Source organism: Giraffa tippelskirchi, chromosome 4 (assembly GCF_054371585.1).
Source record: "Giraffa tippelskirchi isolate mGirTip1 chromosome 4, T2T-mGirTip1v1.2.pri, whole genome shotgun sequence".
Lineage (NCBI taxonomy): Eukaryota > Metazoa > Chordata > Mammalia > Artiodactyla > Giraffidae > Giraffa > Giraffa tippelskirchi.
The window spans coordinates 206,421,529-206,449,129 of record NC_137278.1 but is presented as its reverse complement, the minus strand read 5'-3'; the positions used below and the strand labels follow the sequence as shown (position 1 = coordinate 206,449,129).

Below are 27,601 nucleotides of genomic sequence, written 5' to 3'. Positions count from 1 at the left end.
GGGGGTGGGCTCAGACTGGCCTGGCAGAGAGGTCAGTTCACTTCAGAATGCCCTCCTTCTCTAGCCAGCCCCAAGCAAATCAAAACTTCCAAGATGAAGAAACTTCATCTTGGAGTTTTTCAAGAGCTCAGTGTCTTTACAAAAAGGAAATGTGTGTAATCCCCCAGTTTCCCTAACAAAAGAAAACAGATCCAGCTTCAGTTCCTTATTCTCTTTTTCATCCCAGGAACTGAAAAAGGAACAGCATTGAGAGAGAAATATCTGAAACAGCCAAAAGGAAACTTCCCAGCCAGGCAGCTAGACTGCTGGCCTAAAACCCCATCCTAAGCACTGAGGGGGGCTCACAGAGGAAATCCCCTCCCCAGGGCCTTTCTGGGCCCCACAGTGCCGAGTAACCCACCAGCTTCTCTCCTGTACCAGGGCCCCAGTATGGGACGGTGGAGAAGGCCTGGGTGGCCGTCATGACTGAGGCGGAGAAGGTGAGCGAGCTGCACCTGGAGGTGAAGGCCTCGCTGATGAATGAGGACTTTGAGAAGATCAAGAACTGGCAGAAGGACGCCTTCCACAAGCAGATGATGGGAGGCTTCAAGGAGACCAAGGAAGCCGAGGACGGCTTTCGGAAGGCACAGAAGCCCTGGGCCAAGAAGCTGAAAGAGGTGCATCCCACCCCAGGGCCCTGCCCCGCCTACAGGCCACCCCCCCCCCCCCCGCCTGCCACCTACTTGCACTGGCCCACCTCCTGCCCTCCCCGAGTCCTGCCACTGCCTAGTCACAGGGGGTGCTGCTGAGCGCTTCATGTGCCTTTTTTACATAACCCTTATCCACCCATTTTCCTGTCCTGGGAGCAGGGTGAGACCCCCACACACAGCCTAGAGCTCAAAACTGAAGCTCTTCCCCCTGCCCTCCACCCCCCCCCCCCATGTCATGAACCTTCTGGTCTATCACAATAGTAAGTCCTCAGTTGCCAAAGGTTATCTGGGATGAAACCGTTGTGGAATAGTGCTTTTTAAATTTAAGCAAGCTTCCTAAAACCCAGATTCTCAGGCCCCCATCTCTAGAGATAAGTGGTCAGTTTTAATAATCTCCCGAGTGATGCTGCCCCCGCTGGTCTGTGGACTACACTTTGAACAGCACGGGTTTAGAAGAGCTGTTCGTGGCACACAGAAATGCCCTCAACCGCTAACAAGGCCACCCCCAACCCTGAACTTTTAAATGGTTCTTTCTCTTATATGAATTTTTCTCTCAAATTCACAATGATGCTGATACTCATTTTTTTTTAAGTAGCAAATGGAAACCATTGAGTCTCACCTAGCCTTGGTTCTCCAGAGACTGTCATAGCTATGTCCCAGCCCTTAGCACAGGCAGACCTGCAGCCTGGCCCACCTCCATTGCTCAGGGTACCCCTGCCACTTCCTACCAGTCCCGTCCCCATCACGGGCTTCTCTCAGGAACCGCACTGCCTGCCTCCCTCTCAGAGTCACGCTGAGCAGACTTCCTTCCCCGGGTTGTGACAGCAGGCTTCCCTTGTCTACTCTGTGTCTTTTGCCACGTCCCCTTTCTCTTCCTTCTTGTCTCTAGTCCTGTTTACGATGACAAACTCCCTCATGAGGCTCTGGTTACAAACTCAGCTTTGTGCTCTAGAATGAAATCTGTGACTTTGGCTCAGTTAAGAAGCATCTATTAAATTACATACACACACACACATCCATTCTATAGATATGTGTGTGTATTTATGTAAAATAGTCGTTAAAAATATGGAATGTGGCCTATAACCTTTTCTCCCAACATTATACTCCTCTTGCCTTAGGTTTTCAGCTGCTTGGCCAGCTCTTCCCTCAGACCCACACCTCTGTCACAGTCTCACTCCAGGTCACGTGTGTGGCTTTCTCCAGCCATTCTATGTACAGCCATAGCCCAGACCCACCAGTGCACCTGCCTCTCTTCCCTGCTTTCTTCTCCTCCTCGGCACCTATCACCTACTCACTCACTCTGTTCCCTGTTTCTTGCAGCTGCCTCCCCCAGCTAGATGGTGAGCTGCGTGAAAGCCAGGCCCTTTGTCTACCACTGTACTCCTTCTGCCTAGATGGTGTCTGACAACAAAGCAGGCACCCCGTCAATATTTGCTAAATGAACTCCTCTGTTTTAACTTGCTGTGATTATACTGAGCATACAGCTTTGTACCTGATCTTTCCTGTCCTCTTAAGAGCACAGGCACTGCCCACAGTCTGTGTAACTTGGAGCAAGGATTTTGACCTTTAAATGTGGTGTTTGGGGACTCCTTCTCCTTGTAGGTAGAAGCAGCAAAGAAGGCCTACCATGCAGCGTGCAAGGAGGAGAAGCTGGCGATATCCCGCGAGAACAACAGCAGAGCCGACCCGTCCCTCAACCCTGAGCAGCTTAAGAAACTGCAAGACAGAGTAGAGAAGTGCAAGCAGGATGTTCTTAAGGTAAATTGTGCGATTCTTTTTACGTGTTGAGAGCACGTGCCTCACTCGTCCACGTGTCTGGCACACCACAAACCTTTGTCACTGCTCAGTCAGATGCGTGGACAGGTGGCTACGTCAGTGAGGTCACCTGTCACCTCACCACAGCCCTGAGTGCCGCCTCAGGACGGAGCGGAACCGAGCACTGGGCAGGCAGGGGTGTGACTCCTGTGCGTGGCGGGCAGGTTGTGGGTTGGCCAGGGTGGCCACAGGCAGGAGGTGGGAAGGACTAGCTTGTGAATGTCAACAGCAGGGAGCTGACGGGTGAGCAGGTATGGAGGGCTGTGAGGATCGGTGGGCTTGACAGTCAGGCCAAGTAAGGAGCTTGAGACACTGCTGACAGAAAGCTGCTGGAAAAAGCTTTAAGAGCCTGGGAAGGGAGTGCAGATGTGAGCAAGGGTTCCGGAGCCCTTGGCTCCCAGCTTGGCCCCTGGTCCCGCTCCCTTCCTGTGCCCTATTCCAAGGGCTGGTGGCAGCTGGAGGCTGTCACCGTCAAGGGCCTGCCCTGCTGCAGCGTCCACAGAAGGGAGTCCTAGCCTGGGTTTGGAGAAAGAGGTGAAGTTAGAGATGAGCTGAACTCTGAGCTTCAGGACTAGAGCATGATGCGCAGAGGGGAAGCAGGAGCCCTGAGCCTCAGAACAGCCTCTGAGGAAATTAGGGGAATTAGGCGGCAGCATCTTTGTTTTGTGACGGAAGAAATGGAGGAACCTCAGGGCGGTCCAGTCTCCTGCCGCGCAGTGATGTGAGTGTGGGAGAGCTGTGCCCTCTACGATGCTCCTCACTGCTGCCCCCAAGTGGGGGCAGAGAAGCTGCTCCAGAGGCAGCAGGGCCGGGCCCTGAGGACTGGGCTTGGTCTTAGAGGCAGAGAGTCCTGCAAAAGCTCAGGGAGGGTCCACTCCCTGCTCAGAAGGCCCTGTGTTGTCGTCAGGAACGTAAGAGCAGAGAGCAAAGGCCAACCCACCCATCCATGATCTAACCCCATTTTCAGGGTCTTGAGAGTGAGAACGACTGTGATAAATGGGTGACCCCAGGCCCGCCATCCCTCCCTTCATCCTAGGAGGCTCCATCATGTTGATGGTCCCCCTAATTGTCAAAGTCAAATGGGGGGCAGGGAAGACTATGTGGGTTTCTGACCCCAGGCGCATCCCTGCAAGGGAAACATGCTAACTTTAGACTTGTCACACTGTCCCTAAACACCCTCGAGAAAAGGCTACACCTATGTTCATATTTTCTTCCTGGTGAAACCCCCTCCCCTTCGGGGAGGAATAACTGGGTGTCGGGGGGTGTCACGGGGGAGGGAGTTGGTGTCGTGGGCTGGAGGAAAGGGAACCAGGACTGTCTGAATGCCTTGGTGTGCTCAGTGTCCGTCGTCTGTCACCTTAAGTATCAGGATACTGTTAAGTAGAAGTATTCTGTTTGGTGAGAAGGAAAGTGAGGCTCCCAGAAAATGCACAGCACAGGTCTCCATGGAGCTCAGAGCCCTGTGATCCTGCCTTAAAGGCAACTGGGGAGCCCCTGCTGCTGTGGGCCAGACCCGGGGCACAGCCCTTCCCCATGTGAGAGAGGACACGGTCACTGGCTCTGAGGGACTGCCTCTTCCCCAGTGGCTGCCTTTTGGGGTCTCACTCCAGCTGAGAGACCTGACAGGCGCCAGGAGTGTGGTTGTATGTCAGAAGTGGGGGGGCTGGGACTTGAACTTGGAGTTCTGTCAGACTCTGGAGCTTGTGCTCCCCAGCTTTTGGAATCTAGCAGGGACAGGGGACTGAGAAACTTTTGCCAAGGGTGCCTTTGGTGGTGGAGAGGGCCTCAGGGTGAGCCTAGGAGGCCTGGGTGGGGGGAGGCTGTTCACAGACCAGCCTGGGGGAGAGGGGAATGCCCTCCAGGAGCCAGGTGGGGCCTGAGTCCTCTAGGCAGGAACTTAGGGGTGCAGAGGAGATAGATCGGGGTGCTTCTTGGGCGCAGGGTCACCCCCAGTGGCAGGCTTCATGTTGTCACCGAGAAGTAGTCTAGCTGCTGGTGGATTTGGACCTGGTGGAGGGAGATGAGGACCCGGAGGTGGACAGGCTGGTGCAGAGCTAGACTCGCCCACTCGCAGTCAGAGGGAAGCTGGCTGAGTGGGAATGAGTCTCCATTCGTGCGCCTGGCCGCTGTCGTAGAGCAAAGAGAAGTACGAGAAGTCCCTGAAGGAGCTGGGCCAGAGCACGCCGCAGTACATGGAGAGCATGGAGCAGGTGTTCGAGCAGTGCCAGCAGTCCGAGGAAAAGCGCCTGCGCTTCTTCCGGGAGGTCCTGCTGGACGTGCAGAAGCACCTGGACCTGTCGAACACGGCCAGGTGAGTGGCCCTGCGCCCGAGAGTGCGGGGTGGCGAAGTCAGCGGACGGCGCTTTCGTGTGGAGCTCGGTTGCTGCTCTCCAGACCGGGGTGGCGGTGGTCTCAGAGCCCGCCTGTGGCCCTGCAGGGCCCTGCCACCCAGGACGGCTGCTTGCTGGCCCAAGTCTGATGGCCTCCTGCCGTGCTCTGCCAGCTCCGGGTGCAGGGCTCTGCGTCTGGGCAGGGAGGGGGGGCCGCAGCTCAGACTGGCTGCAGGGGCACATTTGAAATCAACCCGGGGGTGAGTCCAGTAGTTCCCCAGCTGGCGCACCCAGCCCAGGGGTGGCCTTACTGTGAGGGCCTTCACAAGCTCCTTTCCATCCAGAGCAGCTGCCTGCCAGCTTGTTCCTGGACTTCCAGGGGCTCGGGGCCTTGGGCAGCACAGTCTGCGAGCCTCAGTGCTGAATGGAGACACAAGGCCATGATATTTCTTCCCCACTTTCCTCATCTTTGGTCCCCTGACACCTTCATCGGGGCAGAGGCCTGTGCTAACCCCGGGCCTTGACTTGTTATCCACATAGCTGAGCCATTTAGAAATGACTTACAAGTCAGAGCTTGTCGTTAACAGGGAATTACCTTCTTTTTGTCTCCTTCTAATATCCAAAAAAAAAAAGAAAAGCGTTCAGTCATTGTTCAGCTGCTGTGCCAACAATTAATGGATCGTTACGAGTGTCTGTGCAGTTGGTGGCATTATCCCCCATCTCAGGGATGAGGAAGTGGAGGCTAGGCCTGGTTTAGTCACTTGCCCAAGGCTGCACTGCTGGCAGAGGCAGGGCGGGGCTGCAGGGCTCCTCTGCGTGGAGGAACTGCCTTACCTCACTTATTCCTCCAAGCCACCCTGGGGAGCAGATACTCTAATAGTGTCCTAGGACCGCCATCATAAAATACTGATACCTGGGCAGCCTAAAACAACAGAATTTTATTCTCTCGCAGTTCTGAAATCAAGGTGTCAGCGGGCCTCGCTCCCTCTGATGGCTCTGGTCTAGGGGAGGATCCTTCCCTGATTTGTAGACACATCCCTCTAGTCTCACATCCATCTTCCGTGTCTTCACATCGTCTCTTGTCTGTCCCTGTGTCCCAATTTCCCCCTTTTTATAAAAAAGTGGGTTTTTTAATTTACAGATTACCTCTGTAAAGACCCCATTTGCCAACAAGGTCTCATCCTGAGACCCCTGGCGTGACACCAGCAGTATCTTTTTTGGAGGACATGGCTCACCCCATAACAGGTGGGTTGTGCCCACTGGACAGAGGAGGGCACAGACCCTGAGAGGGGGAATGACTGCTGGCCACACAGACCAGAAGCGAGAACTCCGGGACCCGCGGTGGTTGTCCTCCTGTCCCTCATGGGCAGCTTCCTAGGAAGACGAGCTGCTCTGGGCTGTGGAGCAGAAGCAGGAGTCCCCCCAGCTGGCCGACGGGATGTGCAGCCCCCACGGCACTGGCCAGTCTTCATTTGCTGAATGGAAACCTACCAGCTTTTTTGAAGGGATGAGGAAGGACTTTCCTGACACTCAGTTGTGGACCTGGTGAAATGGAACCACACAGACTAGGGGCCTTGTGGTCCAGATGCCAGCACCTTTTGTATTATCTGACACAGAACAAAGCCAGGTTGTTGCCTTCTGGTTTGATTTGTCAGAACCTGAAGCTGTGGCTTCTACGCCACGGTTGTCGTTTTTCCCCTTCTGTGTGCATCACGGCCAGATGTCCAGCAAGCAGGGCAGGCATCTGATCTGCACTGTGATGTCGACCCTGGTGCAGCTGCAGACAGAGATGCCAACTCTGGGCAGGCCCTGGGCAAGGCTGACTGGTGGCCTTCCCTTCCTTCCAAAAGAGTCACACTTCTCTCTCTGATTTAGCTACAAAAACGTTTACCGTGACCTGGAGCAGAGCATCAAAGCCGCTGACGCGGTGGAGGACCTGAGGTGGTTCAGAGCCAACCACGGGCCAGGCATGTCCATGAACTGGCCACAGTTTGAGGTAGGAGGACCCGCTGGCCTGGGTGGGACCTGGGCCCACAGCGCTGAGTCCTACCCTTTCTCCTTCCAGCTCAGAGTTGGCCTGTGCCCTGTTGACGTGGCAGCGTTTACACACGGCCACCTTAGAAACCAAGCAGATATTTAGTGTTCCAAGGGGCTTTGGGCACTGCTGAGGGGCCTTCTGAATCTCTGGCGAAGGTACAGTTACGTTCTTTGTGAGAACTTTGACGGTCCCCTGTTGACCCTTGGCATTCCCTTCGTGGGGAGTCCCTGCCGGTTCCCTGCTCAGCCCTGCAGGGCGGCCAGGGAAGGAGTGGCCATAGTGCACTCCAGGCCTGGAGGGCTGTGGACACCAGCTCAGTAGCCGCTGGTCCAAGGCGGGAGCAGGCACGGTCTCAGAGTGTATGTTCTTACACAGGAGGGTCTTTTCCTTATTTCCTTATATAAATTCAGTCAGCTTTGGTGTGGGATTAGCTTTCTTTTCTCATTTTCATGGGTCCAAGCTATCCAGTGTTTTTACATGCAAATTCAAGGGCCTGGAGTCCTCAGGACTCTTCTAGTCTGCAAATTGGGTTCCCGGTACATGGGCCCCTGAGGGTTGCAGAGAAGGCAGTGGCCACAGTCCCAGCACCCTGCCTTCTGGGGGACAGGGCTCTCGCCACATCATGGTAAATCAGAGGCTGGGGAGGCGCCACAGGGCCACAGCTGCTGCCTCCCCCGGGAGGGGCTGAGGTGACCCCCTCTGCGCTGGGCTCCAGCCACCTGGCTTCCTCTGACTCGTCACGGCCAGAGCCCAGGCTGCACTCAGACCCTGCCTCCCCACTTACTCACTGTGGGATGCTGAGCAGGTCCTGTGCCCTGGTTGTGACTCAGTTGCCCCATATGTAATATGGAGATGACAGTGGCACCCGTCTTCTCGGTGACTGGGGCTTCGGTGACCTGGTCCATACTGGGTCTTGCCCCAGGGCCCCCAACACAGAACCTCGTCTAGCACCATCCTAGCTTGGCGTCTTTTCAGCCCTCGTACCTGTGTCTCCTTTCTGGAGCTTCTCACATGATGGTGTGGGTCCCTACAACTGAGCCCTCCCCCTGCACTGTCTTTAAGACCCCTGCCCCCAACAGGGGCCAAGAGCAGAGGCCTGGGGCCTACCCAGGTGGAGGTGGTCCTGGAGGAAAAAGCACAGCACCACTTCTCCTCCCCCTGGTGAGGGCACTGGTGCGCACGCCTGGGTTCTAGAGACCCCTTGTGATACGCACCCCTCCAAGCCCCGAGTCCCTTAGGACTGCAGGTCCCTACCCAGGGAATAGAATGGTCTGGAAAGGAACACTTGACAGGCAGTCTTGCTGGCACGGGTGTCCTGACCAGAGCCCTTGGTGGCTCTTCCCTGTGGGCCCCTTGAGCTGGGAACACATGCCTGCATGTGGCACACGCTTGCAGCTCTTACAGCTTCCTACTTGACTTTCTCTAATGAAATTATTTGTTTTTATTTTCCATGCCACAAGGATGAAGTAAGTTCCTATTTTATGGCTAACTTGTTGAATTCCAAACCTCCTGCGGTGCGGTCAGCCCCTGTGGGTCTGTGTGTGGCATCCACGGCCTGGTTCTGACAGCATGTGCTGGTTAAAGAACCAAGGCCGCAGTGTAGCCCAGGCTGTGTGGTTGTCCTTGTTAATAGCAGGCCCTTGCCTTCACGGTCAGCCAGCTGTCGATCACACTGGCCCTTGGAAGCCACCCTGTCAGGACAGATTTATATTCAAAAGGTCACTATAAGGATTCTGAATTCCAATCAAGTTCTCAGTCAGCTTATTTCTGTTAAGAAAATAGGTGACCTACGTTTGGGGTTGGGGGCCTAGGTCTGCCACCAACTGTACGTGGGCAAGTCACTTTTCTTTCTGGGTCTCGGTTTCCTCAGGTGACAAATTGGCGATTAGACTTGATGTTTCTGAGGTGGCTTCTGTAACTACATATGAGCGCAGCTGTGGGCTCAGTCATCCCAAATATTAATTCAGATAAAGTGATTTGATAATGGGTGAAGTGGGTCAGGGGAAAGAATGCATCACATGTGTACACACATGCTGTTCTCCCTGTTTCCAGCACAGTTGATAAAAGCCTGTTCACATGCTGGCACCAGTGAGCCTTCGGAGGCATAAACACTGTGCTTTGTTACCCCACACATTGCTCAGGTGGAAGAGGACAGTCCTGGTAGGGTCCTGAGAGGTGCGGAAGCTCCCTGCACCTGATTCTGTTTACACCCTGGGCCCATTTCCCACACCACAGGCTGGCTCAGGTCCCACACCCAGCTCTCCTGCCTCACTGGGAACCAGTCAGTCAGGAGATGGATGGGAGGGTCTTTAGCACTGAATGCCAGCCCCTCGGAGGGACTGTGCTTTGGAAGCATGAGGAAACTTGGCAAGCCCTGGGCTTCTGGAGGCTGAGTGCCACGGGGCTGAGGTGGGATTGGACGGGGAGGACCGCTGGGACTGGAATGCAAGACGCCTGAGTGTCGGCCCCAATGTTCTCATCACCTGCCTGTCCCTGGAGGCTGGGCTCCGCAAGGAGTACCCACCTTGCACGGCAAGGAGGATCAGTGGTGGGTGTCACGAGCCTGGGATCTGCTGGGAAGAGGGGGAGAGCAGACGCAGTGAGGTGAGATGCCACACTGCGTGGGGCCGGCCACTGGCTTGCGGCCGCGGTGTTAGGCTCATGTGGCCTCAGACGAATGAACTTTCTGACTCCTCTCCCCCGGTGTCTGTTGCTCAGGAGTGGTCTGTGGACCTGAATAGAACTCTCAGCCGGAAAGAGAAGAAGAAGAATACTGATGGTGTGACCCTCATGGGCATCAACCAGACTGGTGACCAGGTTTCACAGAACAAGCCCAGCAGGTGGGCACTGAGCACCTCTGTCCCTGGCAAGGCCCCTCAGGTCCTCTGCCCGGGCTGGAACACCCTTACCTGGGGGAGACTCCCCAAAGGGACCCTGCAGGGAACCCCAGGGCATCTTTCCAGGCGCTCTGCTGGTCAGCAGCCAAGGGCCTCTCTTGGGAGAATCTTCATTTCACTCAGTGCCAGAGCTGCAGAAAGATCTGGAGAAGGAGCCTTTGCCACAGCGCACTTTGGGCCCCTTGTGACGGAAAGAACTGATGCAGGGTGCTGTCTGATGCGGGGTGATGCCCACTGCATGTCCCCAGCGGTGCACACGGGCAGGTGGAGGTGACTGGGGGGCGTCCTTCATGTGGAGTCAGGGACCCTGGCCAGGTTTGTACTTATTTCCTGTGCTATATGCAGGTGCCTGATTCGAGGGTGGGGCACTCATTGTCCAGTGCCGCTTTCTTCAAATTACCTCTGCTGAGAGCATTGGTTATTTCTGAGTTTGGATCGAACAGGTGGCACTGAGGTCCTCAGAACCTCCTGGGAAGCATGTGCTCGAGGAGGATCAGAGTTCCCAGCAGATAAGCGTTGCTGTCCTCTGCAGAGCCGAGGCTGCCGCTGCTTCAGGGTCCCAAGGCCTCCATGCCATGCTGAGTGATAACACACCTCAGGCTCCGGGCCTCCTGGGAAGGGTCAGCACGGTTCCAGGGGCCTTCTGTGGTCCCGGGCTCCCTGGGTTGGTGTGGCTGCTCATCACTCAGCTGATGTGCCAGTGACTGGGCAGGTGGGCTTGGCTAAGTGTCTGCAGCCATGAGCACGTGCCAGAGGTCAGGCCAGCACCTAGGGGCAGGGGTAGAGTGGTCCATACCGGCCAGGGCTGCTGCACAAATTCAGCTGCCCAGCACCAACCCCTCTCAGAAGGTCAGCTGGAGAAAGGTGCCAAGGAGTGGGGAGGGCCTGGTGGTCTCAGACATGTGGCCCAGACATAAGCAGCAGGCAGGCATAGGCCCAGTGCCCCTGGCCAGGCCTGAAACCCATGTAGCAGTGGCTGGCCACTTGGAGGTCACTCTGGTGGCATCTGAGGCATGTCCTCTCCTCCCCTCCCCCACCCTGGCTGAGCCATCCACCCAGCACTTAGCATGCCGGCTCCATGCTGCCCTGGCTAGGAGGTGGGAGGTGGTGCTGTCCCGGGCAGCCCTGCCCTGCAGCTTAGTGGTCAGGCCTGCCTGCTCAGAGTTCCATGGCAGGGTCCCCAGGCTCTTGGGGCCCATCTTATCTCTTTACCCTCTTGTTCTATGCTCAGTACCTGTAGTCACTGCATTTCATCACCTGGCTGTCTTTGCCCAGGCCAGGCTGCAGTCAGAGTTCTCTCTGGACCCCTCTGGGCCTGGCACACAGTAGGCAGTTAGCAGATGGGTTTTTCTCTCTCTCTGGAGCACAGAAGGGGTCCTTCCTTTCTTTCTAGAAAGGATTATTCAACGTTCTTTGGTTCTGATCTTGGAAGCTGCAGACCCAGAAGACCCAGGGAAGAGACTATTGGACCCTTTTGTTGTCAGAAGGAGAGGGTGCCGGGGGCTGTGAGCCTCCCCTCTGCTCTCGCGAGGGCTTCAAGCTTCCCAGACGGTCACTTCCCCAGGCTGAGCCCCACAGGCTGTCAGCCTGCCAGCCCCCTGCAGAGGGCCAGGTGGAGGACTGCGGAGAGAAGCCCTGAGCCCAGAAGCACTTGTGCTCCAGCAACAGCCTGTGCACATCCAGGGCTCCTGTTTAGGACAGACTGCGTTTAGACACAAGGAGAAAAGATGCAGGTCTTGTTCTTTCTTAGACGCTTTAAGCGCATTCAAGAGCCAAAGTGTTGCTAAGTGTTTCACTAAAACAATATTTCTGCTCCAACATCATACTCCTCCCATTTGACAGGGAGCTGATTTGTTCCTTCAAATCCTGGCCCTGTGATCTTGCAGATGGGAGCACCTGGGACCGTGGGAGCCGCTGAGTCAGGGTCCCCTGAAAGCTCTCTCTCTCCCCGTAGTGACCTTAGTGTCCCGGGCAACCCCGAACGGTCAGCGCAGTCACTGTCCAGCTACAACCCCTTCGAGGATGAGGACGACACGGGGAGCACCGTCAGTGAGAAGGAGGACATTAAGGCCAAAAAGTTGGTGAACAAACGTTTCCCTCTGGCTTCCATCTGGCTCGCTCTATCTCTCCTCTCTCTCTGTCCAAGGTCTCGCCCCCTCGGCACTCAGGGCAATGCATGAGGCCTGCAAGAGGCAGCCCAGCTGGTGGACGGTCTCTGGCTTCTCGATTTCTCAGGGAGGGAGGCACCGGCTAACAGTCTGTGGTTGCTTTTTCTCTGCCCTGTGTTAAGCCTCGTCAAGGTCTGGCCCATGAGCACAGGAACACAAGCGTACCGGGAATCCCCTCAGGGAGCCTGACCACGGGTGCTGCTGAGGGGCCCGCGCTCTGCAGAAGGAGTGCCAGCCCAGCCCAAGGGCTCTCCGGCCTCCCCGGGCAGGGTCTGAGGCTCCGGGCAGGGCCTCAGGCCTCTGTCAGCCCTCTGCTCAGGGCCGCTGGGTCAACCCTTTCTTGCAGCGTGAGCAGCTATGAGAAGACCCAAAGCTACCCCACGGACTGGTCAGATGATGAGTCTAACAACCCATTCTCCTCCACGGATGCCAACGGGGACTCAAATCCCTTTGACGAGGACACCCCTTTGGGGATGGAAGTGCGGGTCCGGGCCCTTTACGACTACGAAGGGCAGGAGCACGACGAGCTGAGCTTCAAGGCCGGTAGGTGGGCGCCCAGCCAGCCTCTGGGGCCACTGCTTCCAGCCTGTCCGTTCGTTCGGCCACGCTGGGTTTTCACTGGTGTGCACAGGCCTTCGTTTGCGATGAGCAGGGGCTCCTCTCTGCGGTGGCTTCTCTTGTTGCACGGCATAAGCTCTAAGTGTGCGGGCTCAGTAGTTGTGGTGCAGGGGCTCAGTTGCTTCACGGCATGTGGAATCTTCCTGGACTGAGGATCTAACCTGTGTCCCCGGCATTGGCAGGTGAATTCTTACCCACTGCACCAGCAGGGAAGTCCCAGCCTGTTTTTTTAAAGTCTAGTTCCATTTGTGTGTTCCCCACCCCATACCACCTTCCATTTCAAATGTAGTAGATGCTCAATACCAAAGGTTAGAAGACAGCGAGGTGCCCCGTGCCTTTGCCCAAGATGCTGCCCCAGCTGGGCTAAGGCCTATGCATAAGAGACATGGATCCAGGCCATCCAGCTACCCCGCAGGCTCCCTGGGAACAGTGCCCTGCGAGCCCCCGGGGGAGCCTTTCTCCAGAGGCCTGCATCGGGCAGAGGGGCCCAGACCCCAGCACAGGGACCGCGTCCCCATGGCCCCCAGAGCCTCTTCTCGGGCCTTTGCCTTCCACCCTTCCCTGCAGCCCTACCACCAACACAGCTTTGTCGCCAGTAGCTGAAACCCGGGTTTTACAGAACAGCCTGGATCCTGATCATATGAGCTCTGTGTGTGGAAGTTTTCTTTCCTGGTTTTTTATTTTTTTAATGCCAGTTGCATTTCACCAAATGGGTTGCAACCCTCTGTCTGAAGAGCACTGTCTTAGAGCCTATCCCCAGAGGTTTGGTTGGCCTGGCTCCAAACAGGCCGGAAGGGAGCCAGGGTTCTTCCTTCTGCCTTGTCCCCCCTCGGAGCCACCCCAGATCCAGCATCACCCCAGCCCTCCCCTGAAGGGGGTGCTGGCCCTAACTCAACCAGCGCAGGCTGAAGTGTGCCCTGCACTCTCCATGTCTGGGACAGACCCTGCGTCCGACCTCCCGCCCACCCTGGCTGAGAGCTGTGTCTGAAGGCGGCCTTCTCTCGGTTCTCAGAAAGTAGCCAGCTACTCACTCCACCCCAGAGTTGGTCATAGGGTGACTCTGGCGGCTCGTGGGAAGTTCTCGTGTGTCTTTAAACACCTTTATCAAGTTTTTTTTTTGGCCATGCCTTGTGGCTCTCAGGATCTTAATTGCCCAACCAGGGATCAAACACATGCCCCCTGTAGTGGACACGTGGAGTTCCCTCGGGTTTCCCAACATCCTTGTCTGGGGTTGTCCACCCCCCTACTTTGTTCACTTTGTTTGTTGATTGATTGATTTTTTAATTTTTTTATTCTTTCTGAATTTTTTTTTTTTTTAATTTGGCCCTGTTATGTGGCTTATGGGCTTGCAGTTCCCCCATGAGGGACTGAACCTGGGCCCCAGCAGTGAAAGCACCAAGTCCTAACCACTGGACCGCCAGGGACTTCCCTCTAAATCTTATATGTTTTGGACCTGTCAGCAATTTTATAGATTTAAAATGTCTCATTGTCAAAAGTAAACTGAAATGAATCTAATCACCAGTTTCCATTTTTACAACTTGGCAGGTTGCGGGTAGTTCCGTCTGTTTTCCGTGTTCTTTTCTTTCCCCCCGAGGTCACATCAGCTCCCGGCCACCCCGCCTTCCCTGTCTCGAGCATGCCCTGGCTGCTCCCCACTTCTCTGGGCCGGGGGAGCCTAGGATCTCCACCTGGTGAGCTTCCACCACACGCCCCCCTCTCCGAGCTGGTGCCCGTCTGCTCCTGGGAGCCTCGCCCTGCGAGGCCGGATGAGAGAGACACCAGGCATCCGTGTTGGCCCTTCCAGAGCACAGGGGGCCCCCAGGGTGGGAGGAGAGGGGGTTTCCCACTCGTGACGCCCACCCTGCGGCCCCTGCATCAGCTCCTGGCGTTGCCGGGTCAGACTCGCAGGATCTCTGGTGCTGAAGTGGGTCCCCAGCCGCGGGCAGAGAGCCATCTCTCGTGGGAGTCAGGGCAGACCACGAGGCCCAGCTGCTCGTATGTGCTGGCGCCGACCCGGGTCCTTTCGTGTTTTCACACCTAGTCCTCACAGTGCCTCTCAGTCTCCCAGCAGCTCTGGGAGTCAGGGGGCACCTCAACAGGCCCGTCTCCTGCCGGTTCTCAGAGCTGTCCCTGAGGGCTGGTCACCAGGCCACTCCTTCCTGCCCCCTAGCTCTAGGCTGCTCTGGCCACCCTGAACAGGTGAAGGCCAGGCCTGATCACACCTGTGGTCCTTGTCCCCTGGCCTGTCTCCTTGAGAGGCCGGGCTCCATCTGTCCCTCTCTCATCTCCGTATCCCCTCCACCACCCAGGGCCTTGGTGCAAAGTAGAGGCTCCTTCTTGCTTAAGTGAACAGAGGCTCGGTCAGACCACACTGGCACGCGGAGCCGTGGGGAGGGTCCAGAACCATGCCAGCGCTCTCCGGGTGTTGGGAAAGCTTGGAGCCGTGAGGAGGGTCCAGAACCATGCCAGCGCTCTCTGGGTGTTGGGAAAGCTTGGTTTCTTTAAGTCAGAGGACCTGCTCTGAGCTAGGTGCTGGGGAGAGAATAATGGGCCCCCACGCCTCCCACAGCTGCAGTCTAGACACAGACTAGATGAAGGCATGGAGACCACGGCAGCAGTGCTGGAGAAGATTCAAGAAGACCGCGTGGGCCAGGCCGGGGAGGAAAGGCTGTGGGGAGGTGGCACAGACCCTGTGGGACGAGACCTCGGACCTGGCCTGGCGCAGTCAGAGGGCAAAATCCTGCGGTCTCTGCAGGAGCTCTTCGGGCAACTGAGAACGGCGTGCTTGAGGGTCACTGTATGAGAGATGAGGGTCTTTAATCTCTCAGAGCCACCCCCTGCTAGACACACAACTTCAGACGTGACTTAGTAGAGGAAGAGCCAGGCCCTCATCACCCCAGGAGAATGCCTGCACCTCCCACTCACGTTAGAGACCCTCAGCGGGCCCAGGGTGAGGGCTCACCAAGACCGCTCCCTTTTTGTCTTGCAGGGGACGAGCTGACCAAGATAGAGGATGAAGATGAGCAGGGCTGGTGCAAGGGGCGCTTGGACAACGGACAGGTCGGCCTGTACCCCGCGAATTACGTTGAGGCGATCCAGTGACGGGCCGGTGGGCTGGCTGGCGGAGGGACAGAGCAGAGGTCCAGCAGCTCTGTTAGCCGTTGGCCCCGGGCAGCGGCCCCTCCAGCCAGCCGTGTGGGCATCCACTCCTCTTCATGCAAAAGATGATGGTTCCGTTGCTCTTGGCTTCATGCTGTCTCTTGAAGGCAGACAAGCTGGTCATTTTACCTGGAACTCGGCACCCTTTCCACAGTGCAGACGGAGAGAGCCAATCACGGGAAGCTGCAGGACAACAGGAATCACCGCCCCCGCCCGCCCCCGCTCCATGCGCTGTGTGTTGGCTTATCATGGATCCGTGTATTCTTGACCTTGTCTTTCCTCCTCTCCTCCACGTCGATGGTAACAGTGGGTTCCACTAATCCTTGCTCCACTGATTCCTTTCTCTGACAAGTCCCATCCCCTGCTAAAACCTAAATGAACAAACTTACTTGCCATTTTCTGAGTGAACACTTTGAGGTTTTTAATTTAAAGGCTCTGTACAGTTACTTTTTTATATTCCCATTCTTCCATTCATTTATACTTAAATTATGGCATAGGTCGATGTCCGCCAGTGGTCTTGAGGAAGTATCTCTGTTTCCATGCTGTTCTGTTAATCGCCCATGCCACTGCCTGGGGCGAGAGCCGGCAGCCTGGAGAGACCATGTTTGAGGCAAGAGATTGCAGTGGAAAGGTGGGAACACATGGTTGGGTTTCCATTGTGAATGCTCTCCGCATTTGGGGCATCCAAATGTAGTTTAGCAAATAACCTTATGTAGTCCTCTCTAAAGTCGCCATATTTAAAATCTATTTTCACTCTATTTGTGCTTAAAACTTTACTCTTGCAAATTAACAATTTTATCAGTGATTTTTGAAAGGTTAAAATACAAGACTAACTTTTCAAGTGAATGCATCTGTAGTTAAGATGCTCTATATTAGACTGTCACGTCTTGGTGTATATCTGTATATACTATTTGATATTCAGAGAATCTAAAGAGCTCGTCTACTGTGTTCATAAGATTGAACGGCTTTTGACAGTGGCTTCAATTTGTAAACTGCTTGAAGACCATTCGGGCATACGCCTGGCTGGTCGGCTGGGCCCAATGGAGCCTGCCTGGAGGGAAGTCTGTCCTCACTGGCCAGCTGGGAGCCCAGCGTCCTCAGTCCAGCTAGCCTTAGTCCTCTGTAGCAGAACACTGTACAAAACTCCCGCGTCTTTGCAAGCAGCTGCAGATGTCACTGTCATCCGTGTTCCTCATGAGCAAACAAAAGCTGGGTCTCACCCCACAGCACAAGGGTCTCTTCTGAGCACCCTGCAGCCATCAGGGAGCAGACGGGCTGGGGCAGGAAGCTGCCCTGTAACCATGGAGCCGGCGAGGGAGGGGAAACCTTTACTCTGTGTAACTCAGACATGGGAGAATGGCTGCCGCCATCACAAGCTATGCATTTTACTCAGTGTTTCCAGTGAGCTTGATGTCTTGCTTGGAAAGTGGATGTGTGTCTGTCTGTCCTGAGGATGCGTGTTTATCTGTCCTGGAAACTTACCAGCAGAATCCTCATTCCTTTGCTACAGATGTACCAAAAATTGTCAAGTCTTTTTTCAGTTTAGGAGTTTCTTTAAACATATAGTATTTTAGAAAAAAAAAATCAATAAACAGTTGATCTCGTGATTATGACCGTCTCTGTGCCGTGCATGTGCCTCCCACTCACACCAGCTGGTGGACATGTCTTCACCGGTGTCTGGAGCTGGGAAAGACCCCAGGCGCAAGAGCACTGCCCAGGGCCCATGTCCCTGTCCCACTGTCCCTGCCAATCTAGAGGCTGGGGATTCGAGGCACCTGAGCCCCTCGGGGTGCTTCTCTCCCTCCAACCTGCTTCTGTGTGTGACCTCGGTGCCCCCAGCATGGGCAGCAGGCTGGCACTTCCCTCCCCATCCCCGAGGCCCAGACAGCAGGACCAGATCAGAGACCACCCACAGCCCCAGCTTCTTCGAAAACATGTCCTGAGCACCTGCAGTGCGTTGGGCCTATTTCATTGGCATCATCTGCAAAGAACTGCCCAACTCCAAACACGCTGTGAGTGAGGTGGGCCCTGCTCTCTGCTGCTGAGGAGGGGCTGAGCCCATCGAGGCTGCCCGCTGCCCCCGGCAGTCACCAGCTTCCAGTTGTAGCCCCAGGCAGCCTGGATCGGGAAGATCCAGGATCAATTGCAAGACAAGCGGGGTCAGGGCAGAGCCGAGGGGTCAGAGCAGGCTCCCAGTCCCATGGCCTGAGCTGGGCTGGCCAGTCCTGGGCACTCTGTGAGCTCATGTACTGCGATGCCAGCCCACGGGGGAGGCTGAAGCCCCCACTTTACAGAAGACACCCCATCTGGAAACAAGTCCAGTGCCCTACCCAAGGTCCTATGACAGAACCGTAGTTCAAACCTGTGTCTGCAGGATTCTTGAGGACAAGCCCATTCTCGCTCCCGCCATCGGTGGATAAAGAACAGGGTGGCTGAGCAGGAGGAACCCTCAAGAGTTGGGGTGAAACAACCTCTTTTCTCTGCTTCCTGTGCCCCCCAGAGCTCCTGCAAGGAATCCTGAGGGGCCCTCGCTGCCTGCTGCCCGCCCTGTCCTGGCCCCGAGGGCCAGCTGGAAACCTTCACCCACCTCGGGGCTCGTCCTCTCCAAGCCAGAGCGATGCCTGCCTCCCGGCTGGAGCTGAGACTCAGGGCCACAGGCCACAGGTGCCTGGCACCATGTCCCGCGGCCCCAGTCAGGACCCCCTGGCATCCTTGGCCGCCCCTCCCTCACCCTCCATGCTGGGCCACCAGGTCCCCTTTGCCTCTGTCTTCCCCAGCCCCATCGCCACTGCCCCTTCTCCCCCCTCCAGACCACTGCTGCAGCCACACGTCCCCCAGGGGACCCTCAGCAGTCCACCCCAGTCCCCTCAGCGCGTGGGGGGTGACCTCACGCTTGACCTCTCCAAGCGCCCCTGGTCATGCTCAGAGGGCAAATGACCTCTGACCTAGTGACCCAGGCAGCCGCCCCCTGTGCCCCTCACCAGCCCTTTCCCCAGACACCTGCAGGAGGTCTGTGCCCCTCTCAGGGGTTTTCCCTCAGCTGGGCTGGCAGCGACCCCTGGGCTGACTTGTCTCTGGAGGGAGCAAGCAGAAGGGGTTGGGGGGTGCACAGCACCTGAATGGACAGACCTGGGGCTGCCTTGCAGGGGAGGCTGAGGCTGGGGAACAGAAGCTGCTGGGGTCTGAGGTCTGAGGCTCATACCCCGCCAGGCAGGGCCACTGCCAAGCACAAGGCCAGAGGATCCAGGCTGATCCCACACCCCCGGGGGACAGGCAGCTTCTCGGCCTGCCGCTCGCAACCAGCCTTGGGCTAAACACGAATCGGCTACACACCAGGCCCTGTGCTGAGCACCCCTCCCTGCAAAGGACCATAGAAACCTCCTCACGATGATGAGCCCCGTTTTACAGAGCAGAGAGCTTGAGTGGCTTGCATCACACCACACAGCAAGTCAGGGGCATACGTGGGGTCCAAACTCCAGTGCCCGGCTCCAAAGGGCGCCCATTCTCAAACATCCAGAGGGCTTGTTACAGCCTAGCTTGCCAGGCCACATTCCAGAGTTTCTGAGGCCCAGAGTATGCATATCTAACAAGTCCCCAGGGGACGCTGACCTGGGGCCACACTCTGAGCAAGTCGGAGCTGCCCTAAGTACCCGCAATTCCGTGTGCTCCTTGATTTGTTCATACGACCAGCAGACGCTTCTAAGCCAGCTCTAGGCCACAGGAGCTGAGCCCCGCTTCTAAGCCAGCTCTAGGCCACAGGAGCTGAGCCCCGGGGACCTAGAGATCAATCAGCCACAGACTGGGCCAAGGAGGCAGGGACAGTATGGACAAAGAGAGCCAGGGAGGGGACTTCCCTGGTGGTCCAGGGGTTAAGGATCTGCCTTGCAATGCAGCAGACATCAGTTTGACCCCTGGTTTGGGAACTAAGGGCTTCCCTGGTAGCTCAGCTGGTAAAGACTCTGCCTGCAATGCAGGAGACCAAGATTTGATTCCTGGGTCAGGAAGATCCGCTGGAGAAGGGCTAGGCTACCCACTCCAGTATTCTTGGGCTTCCCTTGTGGCTCAGCTGGTAAAGAATCCACCTGCAATGTGGGAGACCTGGGTTTGATCCCTGGGTTGGGAAGATCCCTTGAAGAAGGGAAAGGCTACCCACTCCAGTATTCTGGCCTGGAGAATTCCAAGGACTGTATAGTCCATGGGGTTGCAAAGAGACACAACTGAGTGACTTTCACTTTGGGGAATTAAGATCCCATACACTGTGGGGCCACTAAGCGCATGTACCACAACTACTGAGCCCAAGAGCCACAACTAGAGAGTCCATGCACCCCAGTGAAAGATCCCCATGACACAACTAAGACCCAACGCAGCCAAATAAATAAGTAATCTTTTTCTTTTTTTTATGTTAAAAATTGTTCTAAAAAAGAGAGCAATCCCAGGGAGCAAGGGACACCAGGCCAGCGTGACCTCCCATCCCTGGCAAGGGGCAGGGAGGGCTCAGGGGCAGCTGCATAGTGGAGAGAGAGGTGCCCCCCCAGGGTTGGATGGGCACCTTGTGTCCCCAGGCAAGTCCCTTCACATCTCTGACCCTCAGTTTGCTCCTCTGGACAGTGGGGAAATGGTTCCCATCTTTTCTTTTTCATCATCATTTGGGGTCAACAGTGTGAAAGTGCTTGCTAAAACACAGATATAAGGCGCCACTTTAGGAAAGTGGTCTCACCCCCAAATACCATCCCAACTCAAGCAGATTATAACTGCCGGGAGCCAGCCCACGAGATCCCACCCATGACAGAGTCATGGGAAAGAGGAATGATTGAGCACGGCTTCTCAGGCCTCAGGGATTCTCGGAAGGCTGCCTCAGCGCTCACCTTAAAGATATCTGTCTTTCTGATGTTTACTATAATAAACCTCTTCTTATTTTCTATGACTTAGGCAAAAGGCCTTTCCTGATTCCCTTCTAAAAAAGATCATTCTGAAATCTCATATCAACAAGGCCCCTGAATGGTAGCACCCTAAATAAAATTATCTGGGATATAGAGTATGCTGATCTAAATTCCTTTTGCTAACATATTAATTTGTTTAATAAATAAGCCTGTGCCTTTAGAGCTAATATGCATAACTGCTCCTTAATAATAAAACAACATTGAGAGCCTCCACACAGAAAGCCCCTGTGGGCACAAAACCCTTCGCAGGAAAAAAGGCTTGTTAGGAAATATAAGAAATATTGCTTTATGAAACTGTTACTTAATCTATATTTACTCACTATGTTTTTACTCTTAACGTATTTAGCCTATATAATAAAAGCATAATAGCTAGAGATTTATATAAGTAGAAGTTTAGCTTTAATACAAATAATAAGACAATTGTTGATTTAACTGATGATTCTTACTTAAAGCTGAACTTCAGCTTGCTGTTCTTTGACTTTATGGAACTGCATTCTTTTCTGTTAAGCTCAAGGCATAGAGTAAATTACCAAAAACAGGTTTTACCTTAAAACTTCCTGTTGATGAATTCTTTGCTGCTGTGCCTGATACAAAAGTATTCTGATTGATCAACCTTTATCAATGGAGAGTCACAAGGTGTTAGCAGGCCACCAGGCCAGAAGATGATGTAAACAAAATGAGGCTTTTGGTAACTAAAAACATGCAAACGGTTTTGATGAAGGTCAAAACTGCTGGCCTATTGAGCTGAATTGATAGGCCCATTAAGCTGAATTCATATGCCCATTAAGCTAAATTGGTATGCCCACTAAGCTGAATTGGTATGACTCTATACTTTACATTTGTTTCTATGTACCACAAAAAATATAAAAGCTGTCTTAAAAATAATAAAGTTGGGAGACACTTGGAAACGCCGAGACTCTCTGTGTCTTCTCATTCGCATCGCCGACGCCGTCCATCCTGAGGGAACCCCTGGACCTGCTGGAGCTGGACTCCGGCATATAACCAAAGTACACAGATGGAGATGCCGGATCCCCCCCCCGAACCAGACGCTGGGTGTGAATGCTTCCTCCAAGCCATATATTCATTCATATATGAAACTGTATATAAGAAGGCTGGACTTCCCACACCAAAATCTGATAAAATATTTTTTTCTTCTCTGAAACTTGAAGTCTTACAAAGGTGAAAAGATGAAGCCAGTGGTCAAGAGCATGGACTGTGAGGTCGTATTCCCTTGACTCCGATTGTGGGACCTTAATTAATTATGTCACCTTGAACAAAATACTTAAGCTTCTCTGAGCCTTGGTTTGCTCGTCAATAAATGACACGAGTATTTTGGGGGGGTTTGGTTATTTAAAATGGCAACAGTAAACATTTGTATTTCACTCTATGCCAGAACTTGTTCTAAACTCGTTGACGTTTATTAGCATTTAACACAGCAACACTCTGAACTCCGTAAACACTGTTATTCCTATTTCCATAGTTGAGGAACCTGAAGCACAGAGAGGTTAGGTAACTCGCCCAAGGAGCAAGCGAGGTTCAGACGTGGGTGGCGCAGTGCCGTCCCTGTCCACGAGGTCGCGCTGTTGGACTGCGAGAGCGCCGGCCTCAGCGGGTGAGGGCGTGCCTGACCCAGGGCCGCTCACCTGCAGGTACCTACCAGGATGGGAGTCATCCCGTATCAGAGCCACCTGACCCGAGAGGCCCCGCTGTATACTCTGGACACCACGTTGTCACTGCTGGCGTCAAGCTCTTTGGTTCAGGAACGGCGCGGTACCTTCTCTCTAGCCTCAATGCTTGTGGAACTAAACCGAAAAGAAACAAATCAGTCTTGAACCATCCAATAAAACCCAGATTACACTGTTTTAGACTTCTTCTTTGAATCCTCTGTGGGAAAGGCGAAGAAATGAATGAAGGAAGGAACAGATGAACTGCATAAATAACATCATTCTCTGGGGATTTCCCAGGTGCTAGCTCAGTTGGTAAAGAATCTGCCTGCAATGTGGGAGACTCTGGTTTGATCCCTGGGTTGGGAAGATCTGCTGGAGAAGGGCTAGGCTACCCACTCCAGTATTCTTGGGCTTCCCTTGTGGCTCAGCTGGTAAAGAATCTGCCCGCAATGCAGGTAGACCTGGGCTCGATCCCTGGGTTAGGAAGATTTGCCGGAGAAGGGATAGGCTACCCACTCCAGCATTCTGGCCTGGAGCCAAGAGTTGGACACGACTGGGTGACTTTCACTTTTCAGTGGCTAAGATTCTGCATTCCCAATGCAGGGAGCCTGCGTTCGAGCCCTGGTCAGGGAATCAGATCCCACATGCCGCAACTAAGAGTTCACAAGCTTCAACAAAGATTGAAGACCCCATGTGCCGCAACTAAGATCCAGCACAAATACATAAATAAATACTTTTTTAATTAAAGAAATAATAATAACATCACTCTCGGAGGAAAGGATAACTAACACCCTGGCTTGGTGAGCAGGCTACAGCCGTGACACGCAGTGAGGCAGCTGAAGGCCACAGAAACCCAAGTGCCTGGCCCAGAGGCCTGAGAACAAACAGCTCCCAGCATTTGATCAACAGGGGGAAACAGACTGCAAGCAAACCACGTGCAGCTTATCGGCCACTTCCGGGTTAAGAGAGCCAGGCTGCTCCCGCCCCTCCACAATGTGTTCAAATAACAATGTCGTCACTGTAAAAGGAACAAAGGTGCAGATGAAAATTTGGAAACTAAGCAAAAGTATCCAGAAAAACATTAAAGTCCTAACATGCAGAGGTACTACTGCTGATAGTCTGGTGCATTTTTTCCAGTCTTTTTTCTGTACGTACACACACACACGGGTTTCATTGTCCTTGCCGTTAATATGTGTGTGTTTGACAGAATTGGGATCATACTCTGAAGGTGGTTTGGTACCCTGCTTCATTCTTTTAATATGTGATCATGAACCTTTCTCACGTCCCTAAATATACTTCCACTAAAAACTTGTTTGGGGATCTTCCCCAAGGGCTCAGCAGGTAAAGAATCCACTTGCAATGCAGGAGACACAAGAGACGTGGGTTCTATCCCTGGGTCGGGAAGTTCCCCTGGAGGAGGAAATGGCAACCCACTCCAGTATTCTTGCCTGGAGAATTCCATGGACAGAGGAGCCTGGCAGGCTACGGTCCGTGGGTCACAAAGATCAGACAGGACTGAGTGACTGACACAAAAACATGTTTCTTGGCTGCGTGATATTTCCTGTGTTGTCGTTCAGTCGCTCAGTCGTGTCCGACTCTTTGCGACACCGTGGACTGCAGCACGCCAGGTTTCTCTGTCCATCACCAACTCCCGGAGCTTACTCAAACTCGTGTCCATCGAGTCAGTGATGCCATCCAGCCATCTCGTCCTCTGTCATCCCCTTCTCCTCCTGCCTTCAATCTTTCCCAGCATCAGGCTATTTTCCAATCAATCAGCTATTTGCTTCAGGTGGCCAAAGTACTGGAGTTTCAGCTTCAGCATCAGTCCTTCCAATGAATATTCAGGGTTGATTTCCTTTAGGATTTAGGATTGACTGGTTTGATCTCCCTGCAGTCCAAGGGACTCTCAAGAGTCTTCTTTCAGCACCACAGTTCAAAAGCATCAATTCTTCGGCTCTCAGCCTTCTTTATTTCACGTGTTATAAGTCCCATATCGCTGAGCGCTTCTTTCCCATTTTTTTTTCAATTTTTTAAGGTATAATTTACACACAGTAAAATGTACCCTGTAATAGTGTATAATTTGACATATTCATATAGTCATGTAACTATCACCACAATCAAGATGTAGCACTGTCCCCTCACCCCTCAGATTTCTCCCTGCTCCATTGTAATCAACCCTTCCTTATATTTCCAGCCCCTGAAAACCACTGATCTGTTTTATTTCCATAGTTTTGACTTTTCCAGAATGTCATATGAATAGAATCATACAACATATGGCCTTTTGAGATTGTCTTATCTTTCACTTCACGTAATTCATCTGAAATCCATCTACATGGTTACATGTATCGATACTTTATTTCTACTTACTGTGAATAGTTTCCATTGAGTGAATGTACCATGGTTTGTTAGTCCAATTGAAGGATATTTGGCTATTTCTCTAGTTTCTGATGATTACAAATAAATGTGTTATAAACGTTCATGTATAGGTTTGCAAGTATAGGTTTTTGTGTAAACATAAGTTTTCATTTCACTTTTCAATTATTTTTTATAATACTGTAATGTTAAAAATATTACAGCAATGAGGCTGTATATTGTCACCATGCTTATTTAACTTATATGCAGAATACATCATGCGAAATGCTGGGCTAGATGAAGCATAAGCTGGAATCAAGATTGCTGGGACAAATATCAATAACCTCAGATGTGCAGATGACACCACCCTTACGGCAAAAAGTGAAGAGGAACTGAAGAGCCTCTTGATGAAAGTGAAAGAGGAGAGTGAAAAAGCTGGCTTAAAACTCAACATTCAGAAAACTAAGATCATGGCATCTGGTCCCATCACTTCATGGCAGATAGATGGGGAAACAGTGGAAATAGTGGCTGACTTTATATTTTGGGGCTCCAAATCACTGCAGATGGTGACTGCAGTCATGAAATTAAAAGACACTTACTCCTTGGAAGGAAAGTTATGACCAACCTAGACAGCATATTAAAAAGTAGAGACATTACTTTGCCAACAGAGGTCCATCTAGTCAAAGCCATGGTTTTTCCAGTAGTCATGTATGGATGTGAGAGTTGGACTATAAAGAAAGCTGAATGCCGAAGAATTGATGCTTTTGAACTGTGGTGTTGGAGAACACTCTTGAGAGTCCCTTGGATAGAGAGGAGATCCAACCAGTCCATCCTAAAGGAGATCAGTCTTGAATATTCATTGGAAGGACTGATGTTGAAGCTGAAACTCCAATACTTTGGCCACCTGATGTGAAGAGCTGACTCATTGGAAAAGACCCTGATGCTGGGAAAGATTGAGGGCAGGAGGAGAAGGGGACGACAGAGGATGAGATGATTGGATGTCTTCACTGACTCGATGGACATGAGTTTGAGTAAGCTCTGGGAGTTGGTGATTGACAGGGAAGCCTGGTGTGCTACAGTCCATGGGGTCACAAAGAGTCAGACACGACTGAGCAACTGAACTGAATGAGGATTTCAAATTTTTTAACTCATTAAAGGAGGTAATGGCATCAGCTTAAATTTCTATTTAAAAAAAAAAAAAATCAATCAAGGGGAATCCCCTGGCAATCTATTGGTTAGGACTCTGTGCTTCCACTGAAGAGGGCACAGGTTCCAAACCTTGTCTGGGAACTAAGATCCTGAAAGCTGTGCAGTGTGGCCAAAAGAAACCCCAAAAGGACACTTCTGTGAATTTCCGAAAGTGTGAAATCAAGAAGGACCCTACAGGGTCCTCCTGGGTACAAAAGCCCCTCCATGTCCCCTGTTGTTTGTTTGTGAAAAACGGGTTTAGTTTCCCAGGACTTCCCTGAGCTCCAAAGACCAGACTCAAGCATCTACTCATTAAGGAGATGAGGGAATGCAGAAACAAAGGAGCAAAGGAGAAGCAGTCAAAAAACTAACCCATCAGTAAAGCAGAGACCTAGTTCCTCCTCACAACAATTATCGTAACAATCTGATGCATATCTTTGAGTTGTTCTGCAGAAACTAAGACCTGGCCCCTCTCCCCTCACCCCAGGTAGAGGATGTTGATGACATGCTGAGCCCAGACTGGTTGGAAGGAGAAGGTTCCTGAAACATCACCCTGTTAACTCACCACCAACTAATCAGAAGGAAGCCCATGAGCTGAAACCCTCACCTCAATGTTGTCTTTAAAACCCATTCCCTTGTTGCTCTACGACACAGGGAGCTCAACCCAGTGCTCTGTGACAACCTAGAGGGGTGGGATGGGGTGGTAGGTGGGAAGGAGGTTCAAGAGGGAGGGAAACATTTGTATACCTATGACTGATTCATGTCGATGTATGGCAGAAACTAACACAATATTGTAAAGCAATGATCGTCCAATTAAAAATAAATGAGTTTATTAATTAAAAAAAAAAAAGATTCCCTGAAAGCCATTGAAAAGTCTGGGTCTTTGAGCATGAGCTGCCCATTCTCCTTGCTTGGTGCCTGCAATAAAAGCTGTGCTTTCCTTCACCACAACCCAGTGTCAGTTTGACATTGGCAGGCAAGCAAACAAAAGTCGCTTCAATAACAAGTGCACTGCCTGAGCACATAGAGGCTGGTGGAAATCAGATAAGGCTGCTCATGATTCCACAAAGTCATGTTCAAAAGTATCTGACCTGTACCGAAATGGCATGTCTAAGAGCTAGTGTTCTCTTTGTAAAGAAAAAAATATGCTGCCTGCCATTCCAGTTCTACAAGGTTCAAGCCAGTACCACTGCAGTCACCCCCTGACAATGCACTGAGGGGAACTCAGAATGGAGACAAGCAGAAAGCATGTGTTTTGGATACTGGCCCCTAGATAGTTAAGACACACAACTAAGGCAAAATTTCAGAGACTGCAGATGCTTGTGTCTTCCCATAAAGAGAAAAGCGCTAAAATCATTAATTTGAGATGTCTGTTATTTGTGATTTGCAATGATCTTCAGATGTTCAATGACCACTTTTTCCAGAAACAAAAGGTCATATATATCCAGGCTCCTCTCTTACCTCTTGAAACAGTACCTCAAGGTAATGTGAGAGGTTGTCTCCTGGGCTACCGTCCTCAGTAAGGCACTGAACAAACACCACTCACAGCTCTAATGTTGTGCCTTTGTAAGTTAGCAATCTGTTCTCAGCGCAAACTAAAGTCCACTGGGGCAAGGATTAGGTCTATGCTTATTCTCACTTTGTGATTCATCATATGACTGTCTAAGCATGTCTAGCTTTTCCTAGAGTGGCACTGGGCTTTCAGCAAGGTCCTGTTCAACTGAATAAACTAAATATTGG

General features: G+C 52.8%; 1 protein-coding gene across 17 annotated transcripts in view; it reads left to right on the top strand.

Moving 5' to 3' along the window:
- Nucleotides 1-17,321, top strand: part of PACSIN2 (protein kinase C and casein kinase substrate in neurons 2) — a 111,687-nt gene extending 94,366 nt beyond the window's left edge. For 5 of the 17 annotated variants that reach the window (XM_081587807.1, XM_081587808.1, XM_081587810.1 and 2 more), the window contains 8 exons: nt 421-656; nt 2,292-2,447; nt 4,640-4,815; nt 6,710-6,830; nt 9,591-9,712; nt 11,724-11,846; nt 12,284-12,480; nt 15,545-17,321. In XM_081587807.1, coding sequence (XP_081443933.1) covers nt 421-656; nt 2,292-2,447; nt 4,640-4,815; nt 6,710-6,830; nt 9,591-9,712; nt 11,724-11,846; nt 12,284-12,480; nt 15,545-15,657 — 1,244 coding nt within the window. In that variant the 3' untranslated portion in view covers nt 15,658-17,321. Of the gene's footprint in view, nt 1-420; nt 657-2,291; nt 2,448-4,639; nt 4,816-6,709; nt 6,831-8,332; nt 8,339-9,590; nt 9,713-11,723; nt 11,851-12,283; nt 14,247-15,544 lie in introns of all 17 variants that reach the window. The other 12 variants (XR_014081596.1, XR_014081597.1, XR_014081598.1 and 9 more) reach the window with 5 other exon arrangements.
- Nucleotides 17,322-27,601: the final 10,280 nt, after the last annotated feature.